The sequence below is a fragment of the Gavialis gangeticus genome, unplaced genomic scaffold (assembly GCF_001723915.1).
Source record: "Gavialis gangeticus isolate Ggan-Ray unplaced genomic scaffold, GavGan_comp1, whole genome shotgun sequence".
Taxonomy (NCBI): domain Eukaryota; kingdom Metazoa; phylum Chordata; order Crocodylia; family Gavialidae; genus Gavialis; species Gavialis gangeticus.
This window is the reverse complement of record NW_017729025.1, coordinates 55,466,366-55,473,730: the sequence shown is the minus strand read 5'-3', so window position 1 is coordinate 55,473,730 and position 7,365 is coordinate 55,466,366. Positions and strand designations below refer to the sequence as shown.

Below are 7,365 nucleotides of genomic sequence, written 5' to 3'. Positions count from 1 at the left end.
CAGCTCTTCAAGCTGAAGAGCTGAGTCTCAAAAATTGGATCAGTACTGGCCAACGTGCCTCCTTAAAATTCGGCTATCAGCACCAGCCCCAAAAATCTCTATCAGTGCACCCCTACTCAAAACTGTGACCCTCATTGTCATGTTGGACAGCAGAGAGGCACTCTGAGTCCATGGAGTAGGGCTATCACTACCAAGCAGCAGAGAGCATCACATCTGCCATTAGTAAAAAACAAACAAAGAAAACCCCAAAACCCAAAATGGACAGCTGGCAAAAAACTCCCAAATGATTCTCCTAATGAAGGTTACTCAGGTGGTTGTATCCAATATGTATAAAATGGAACAAATGTGATATGGTAGGACCAAAATACTTCACAAGGATAGGTCCCCAATTCGGCTCTGATGAGGATTTGTGAAGTAACATGGTATACAGTCACAGCAAACAGCTACGCAGAACTCCTGAGGGGCTCCAGCTATTTTCAGAGGCTTTTAATTTCAAAGGGCACTGCTCCTTCAATCAGCTGTGCAAGACTGTGGATGAGCTACAGGTGAGTGGAGGAGAGGCACCCTCAAGTAAAAGTTGCAGCAAACAGCTATGAATTAAATGGGTTGCAAACCTCCCAGATACAAATAACTGGGTGATGCAAAGGCAAAATGCAACACACCAACTTTGCTGAACATCCACATCACACTTCATGCTGGGAATAGTAATTTTTGCAGCCCATACCACTACCTTAAATAGGAGATGCATTACAAAACTCGAGAGCCTTGTCATTTTGCCCATGCCTTGGCCACTCCTGACATACAGAATAGGCAGCAACTTGACTCACTCCTCAAAAATGGGCAAAAAAACTCCTAGTTCCTCCTTTCTTCAGACAGAATGTGATGACTGTCAGTATCAAGAGGCCAGTGATGCACTTAAATAATGGGCCAAGAAACAGAGCTGAACCAAACCCAGGATAATTGTGTCATACATTCTGGCCATGTGACAAGTGTGGATGCCACCGTGATGCACCAATCAGACTATGCTTGTATTAGCTCACAGAAATAACATCACAGATTTAACAACATCACATAAGATCATGCATCACTCTCCAGATGGAGACAGGCTCTGCCTCACCAGCAACTGTCTCAGTCCTGCTTCACTTAGGAAATATCTGTTTTGCAGCTCAAACAGGCAGTGGCCAGTTTACTCCTTTCTTATTTGGACTTTTTACTAATTAATTCAGATTTCAGACTTCCCCAGAGAGCAGATGCAGCACAGCTAGCCAGAAAGACTGCTTTCTACTTCATTATATAGAGTTGATGCTGCTGCTTTTAACCTAAAGAAAATTTATGGGTGAAGGGGGGGTCTTTAATCCTGGGAGATCCAGCTAGGCTCAACACAAGGAAATTTCCCAAAGGGACAAACAGGCACATGCCAATTTCTCTTCTTCCCATGCCTCACCTCAGCTAGGGGAAGGCTGCTCCAAAAGTAAGAACACAGAGTTCTCAAGGGGATTCTGTCCTCTGACACAAGTTCCACAGGCTCACACTAGACTCTTTACATGCAATACCTACCTATGAAGGATTCCAGCTCTATGGATGCAGCTCACTGCTGATGCAATCTGAAACAGGTACCACAGCACCATCTGCAGAGGGAGGAACAAAAATTGTATGCGAGACCGCAAAACAAACACCACTGTCCTTGAAAGCTAAAGCACGAGGACCTGAAGACAGCAGGGAAACCACTGGCCGGACGTTCTTTGAGAGAGACATCTTTATCAGCCCCTAAGAGAGGGTGGGGATCTGTTACAATAGGGAACCTACACAAAATCATTTGATCAAATAAATGTCAAGACATTGATCGGTACCACAGTAACTTGGCAGCTAATGGGGAAATCCAGGATGGGGGTGTCTTATGAATCTTTAACTTGGACCATGTTAGCCTTTCCATGATCCATAAAGGCCTTAGGTTCTGTATGTGAATAGGTAAGTGTGAGGATCTTAGAATACCGTGGGAGGTGGATGGAATGAGTGTGGATAATTAACGGGAAGTGAAATAAAGTAACAAAGAATAGGCATTTTCCTGGACTATGGCAAGACAAGCTCCTAATGCCAACAAAAAATGAGTCATACTTGGAGAAGACCCTGTAAAAGGCCAAGAGATAAGAAGAGCAATAACCAGAATAGAAAGCAGAAGGGGTGATTTAAGTGAGGTTCTCAAAGCCTCTCCTTTCATTATTCCTCCCTAGTTCATTATTTAGAGATATCCACAGCCTGAAAGAAAGTCTTCCTGATGCTACATAGCTGCTTTAGACATCTAAGAGGCAGGACTACAGCACAAAGAATACCCACAGAGACTCTTGACTACGGTAGAGGAATACCAATGCTATGGAAATTAGTTAAGGTATCAATACTTAAGATAATGGGGCATGTTTGACAGCACTAAGCCCCACCCCACCACTCTCCTCAAACAGTCTAAATTACCTCTTCTTCAAACAGCTGGTCTTTCTGCCTCAGGATCTTATCATAGAGGTTCCCTCCTGTAATTAAAAGTGAAAGAGAAAAGCACAACCTGGTTAACAGGGGTAATTACTCTGCTAGTGTAGTTGGGAAACCTGCTGGATGCCTGAAGCCTCTATAAAGGAAACTGCTTTCCCTCTGTGCCCTTCACTCAGACTCTGCAGGAGCTTGCAAAACAAAGTTCTCCTCCAAAATACACCCTTCTTCCCTCTAAAAATAGACTGGACATGTCAAAAGCCAGATAGGGATTGTTTTTTTTGAGCACCAGCTTCAATCTGTTCTAAGAGGTGGCTCTGAATGAAATGACAGCACTTCCTTAACCCTTTACCCCCCAGCATTTTCTGGAACAGGCAGACATTTCTACCTTGCACAAGAAAACAGACAAGATTCCCCTGCACAAGAACCTCAAAACAAAAATTACAGCCACTTCAGAGAGCAGCAGTAATTGCAGCCCCATCCTCCCAAATCAAGCTTGTCCCACTTGCATCCAGCCTTCTACCTCTATGATCATCAAGTGTCCTGATGAAGGACAAACTGACGTGACACTGGCAATCCAACTAGAACAGCTTTCTACATCAAGAGTCACCATCAGCCTCTGCATGCTGCTTAGCAATCCCAGTGAAGAAAGCTGAAGCACAAGAAGAGCTACAAGAAATCATGAACAAAGTAGCCTGCAGCACCCAGTGAGCAAGAGCAGTCTCCCAAACAGACCAGCACCTTCCCAGCAAGTGGCAAATCTCTAATCTCATCCTTCTACCATCTCAGTCCTCCACAACCATGTCCTCATGTCCCAAGGTTATTAGGGTCAACAGAATGGAAGGGACCCAGTAGGCTGCCTTTCCATCCCCAGAGGTAGAGAGCAGGATATTTCCTACAGATTCAGTTTGTCTTGATAGCGGTTTACTGATACATCAGAGGAGTGCATCAGGAGCTCGGTGAACAACTGTTCACTAGGGCACCCCTGGGGAAGACCAGAACCAATAGGTACAAACTCCTGGAAGGCTGCTTCAGTCTTAATACCACGAACAACTCCTTCACAGTCAGGGTGTCCAGACTATGGAATAAACTCCCTCCAGAGGTGCAATCACCTACTTTGGAGGTTTTCAAGAGAAGACCCTCACTGGGGTCATCCAATCCAAGTTGCCTTCCTGCTAGAGCAGGGGGGATGGACCCAATGATCTACAAGGTCCCTTCCAGCCCCTAACGATCTATCAATCTATGAAAACCTATATGGATATGTCCAGAGAGGTTCTTCACTTCCCTTGAGAAGACGTCCTGGTATTAAGAGTCCCATTTTTCCCCAGTTATACCCTGCAATGCTCTGGACAGTTTCTATCCCAGCCATGTTCACATTTTTACATTATTTTAAACAATTTTTCCTACTCCTGAGTAAGTCAAGACAAGCTATTAATCTCTAGCTCTTCTTTCCCGAAAATAAGCCTTCCAGTCCTTACCCATAATCATCTCCAGTGCAAATCTCAACAAACATTCATAAGGAAACAAATCACTTCCTTATTTATATGATGCCTCTGTGCACATGCAGGCCAAAAAGCATGCTAGCTTTTTTTGCATCACATCAAGTTTATGGCTGGCTTGTTCACCACTATCAGACCAAACTCTCTCTTCCCTGCTCTTTCTTCAGTGATTATTTCTGCCTATAAAGTATGTGTCAAAGTATTTTCCACATATTATTATTAACTGGCACTCTTCCAGGAAGAATCTGGCTTTTCTGCTATTGATATGCAGCCATACAATGTCTTTATACTGCAGCTTTGCCATCCATAAAATGGGGAAAATAATCATTTAAAAGGTGTTATAAAGAAAACAGGTGTCCTTCACATGCTTTTTTGTCCATGTTTTATTTCCACAAATTATTTATCATTTCTAACACAATCTTGTCTGAAAATTTAATCTAATATCTCTTAGAGTGAAATGTGACTGAAATAATACAAGTAGCAAAACACATCTATATCCTAAGCCACATTCTCAGCCCACGACCATGGTCTCTCCTCAACCCCACTGTGTACGCTAACCTGCTGGGCCAGAAGATCCCAGGCTATTGTAGTTGAAATACTTTTCTCTTCTTATGCCAGATAATTCAAATAAAGTTGGAGAGTCCCCAAATAAAACAATCATTGGGAGTGTGTGAATGAGCGTAAGCAACTGAACTGACAGATACAGTCCTTCTCCATCCCCTCCAATCAATTTATACTGGCCCCAAATCGAGACTCTAATGCTTTCCTTCTCTTATGCTGGACTCCAGCCTACCTCAAAACAAAGTGCAGCAGACCCAAGGGGCTGGAAAGGCCTAGCCATCCTTGCCTGCCCTCTACCAAAGATTCTTGTGCAGGTGCCTCCCTCTGCCAGTAACACCTCAGATGGAGTCCTCACCCTCTCCACAATGGCAGTATGAGGGAATTCTACCAGAGAATGCAGTAAATTCTGATTAATTTGCCCACAGGTTAATTCACTGCTGTGGTTTAATTTGCTGCTGTTCCGCTCTCTGCCAGCTTCCCTCCCCATCAATTATCAATTCCTGGTTATTGGTCACTGCTGGATAATTTGCCATTATTTGCATCCCTTTGGAGTGGCACATTAATCAGTGTTTACTATAATGATCTACTGGTGCAACAGGACTGAAGCTCTTTGCTGGACTGGTCGCACTCTCTCTATATAAACACACACACACACACACACAGGCTGTAGTGCTCCTTGCTCTGAGACATGGAGATAGTAGCTCTGCATACATACCTTCCTCCTCCCATTAGCTGCAGCTGGGCCACACATAACAGCGGCATTTTCCCACTTCCCTGTCCCCAACTGGGATCAGTCTCTCTGCAGACTTGGGAGACTATCACTGCACAGAACTATACCCGATTCAAGTTTGGAAGATTCTCGTTACAACCATAATGGCTAGAAGCATTTCTCTCCAAAATGGCAGAGACTACAGAAGCTGATGGCACTGACCAGTAGAAGTTCCTACTTGGCCTGGACAAGTGGATTTTCATGCTGTGGTTCTAACTATCAAATGAAAGGAGTCTTGAAAAAGACATGATTTTTTTTCTGACTACAATCCTAAAATAAAGCCACAACCTGAACAACCCGTCTTTCCCTGCTGCATCCTAGTTTGTATGTATATGCAAAAGTGTGAAAGAGCTGTGTATTAGAAATACCCTGCTTATATTATTGTTTCATCTGCTCATGATGTTCCAGAAACTGGACAGCATCTGGAACACCCTGCACTGGGCACTTCTCTCTTTGGCATCTCCCAAACAGGCCAACATGAAAGAGCTTTCAACCTCCTCTTTGCTAGCTGCGCTGCAGGGTTTGGCTCTATCCCTCTTCCCTCTAGAACAGCGTTTCCCAAACTTTTTCACCTCACAGCACACTTATCTTAATAAAAAAGCACTGTGGCACACTAAAAAAAGCACGCGGAGCAGGGTGGGGCAGAGGGTGGCACACAGCCAGCCGGACACATTTTGGGCTAGAGCCATGCCCCCTGCCTGGCTGGAGCCACACTCCCCATCTGTCTGTGTCCGCAGCAGCAGCAGGTGGGGGTCATGGCTCCAGCCCAAAAGGCTGCAGCACATCTGGACATGCTTGACAGTACATGTGCCGCAGCACACCGGTTGGGAAACGCTACTCTAGAAGATATACAAGAAATACACCTGACCTCCAGCAGCTTCTTGAGGAGGGCAACAGAAGTGCATGGCAGCCTCCCATTTGTAAGTGGGAATGAGAACCTCACCATTACAATACTCCAGCTCGATCAGCAGCGTGGTGTTATCCATGAAGTGATTGTAGTAGGCAATGATGTTGTCATGATGCAACAGAGCAAGGATAACAATTTCATTCAAAGCATCACGACGTTCCTTTTCTGACAGCCGGGTCAGATCCACCTCCTTCCAAACTACAAGCGAGTCATCCTGAAACACAAGAAATGACTTTTTAATTAAAATACGTTGCTGGGAAGAGAAGAGAACAACATGTGCCCTTTTGGCAGGAAATTAAATGTCCAGGAAAATAAAGACTTTCTACTTTTTTTAATATATACATACATACACACACACACACACATATATACACACACACATATATACATACATACACACACACACAGATTTCAAACAAAGATTCACCCCAAAATTAATTTTCAGCTTCCCTGCTCCTGAATAGTGACATGTAGCTGTTTTTTCAGCTGTCTGTCAACCACTCTTCTTCAAAAAAGAAAGTAGAGCCTTTGCAGAGGAAAGGTTTCTTGGGGTTGTTTCTGCCTTGAACAAATCCAAACACATTCTGCATTCAATAATACAAATTATTTGGTTCCACCCCCATGTAGAAAGAATGGCTGTCAGAACCTCTCAGCTTCCTCCCAGGAAAGACACAGGGAATTACAGAGAATTTACCCTTGTAGAAGCTAAGGAATTAAACTGCCCATCAATTAGACCAGTCTATCAACATTTGTGGTGAAGTCACTGCAAGCTCCCAACCATTCATGCCATAATACTGCAGCAAGGATTTCCTGGGGTAATATGTTTTATTGGACCAATGATGTAGTTGGGCTAGGGGTCAGATTAGCTTTCGAATGCAAGACATTCTTCCCTGTTTAATTCTAGCCCAACTACATTGTTGGGCCAATAAAAGAGATCACTAAGAAACCCTGGCCTCTCATAATTTCTAAACTATCATGGCTCCAACACCACGCTTACACTGCCCTAACACCTAGACATCTCCCTCATCATGAAAGATGTGATAACACCACCTAGAGATTTTCATTCGATAACTGCCTTACGTACCGTTCTCTGCCAGCAGCAAAAATATGTGGCAAAAAAAAAAAAAAAAAAAAAAATCAGGGAAGGGAAA

General features: G+C 43.8%; 1 protein-coding gene across 1 annotated transcript in view; it reads right to left on the bottom strand.

Annotated features, from left to right (window-relative positions):
• Positions 1-7,365, bottom strand: part of NEK9 (NIMA related kinase 9) — a 34,736-nt gene that overhangs the window by 26,605 nt on the left and 766 nt on the right. The window contains exons 2-4 of the mRNA XM_019518787.1: positions 6,251-6,428; positions 2,467-2,522; positions 1,558-1,628 (exon numbers count right to left, since the gene is read on the bottom strand). Coding sequence (XP_019374332.1) covers positions 1,558-1,628; positions 2,467-2,522; positions 6,251-6,293 — 170 coding nt within the window. The 5' untranslated portion in view covers positions 6,294-6,428. The remainder of the gene's footprint in view (positions 1-1,557; positions 1,629-2,466; positions 2,523-6,250; positions 6,429-7,365) is intronic.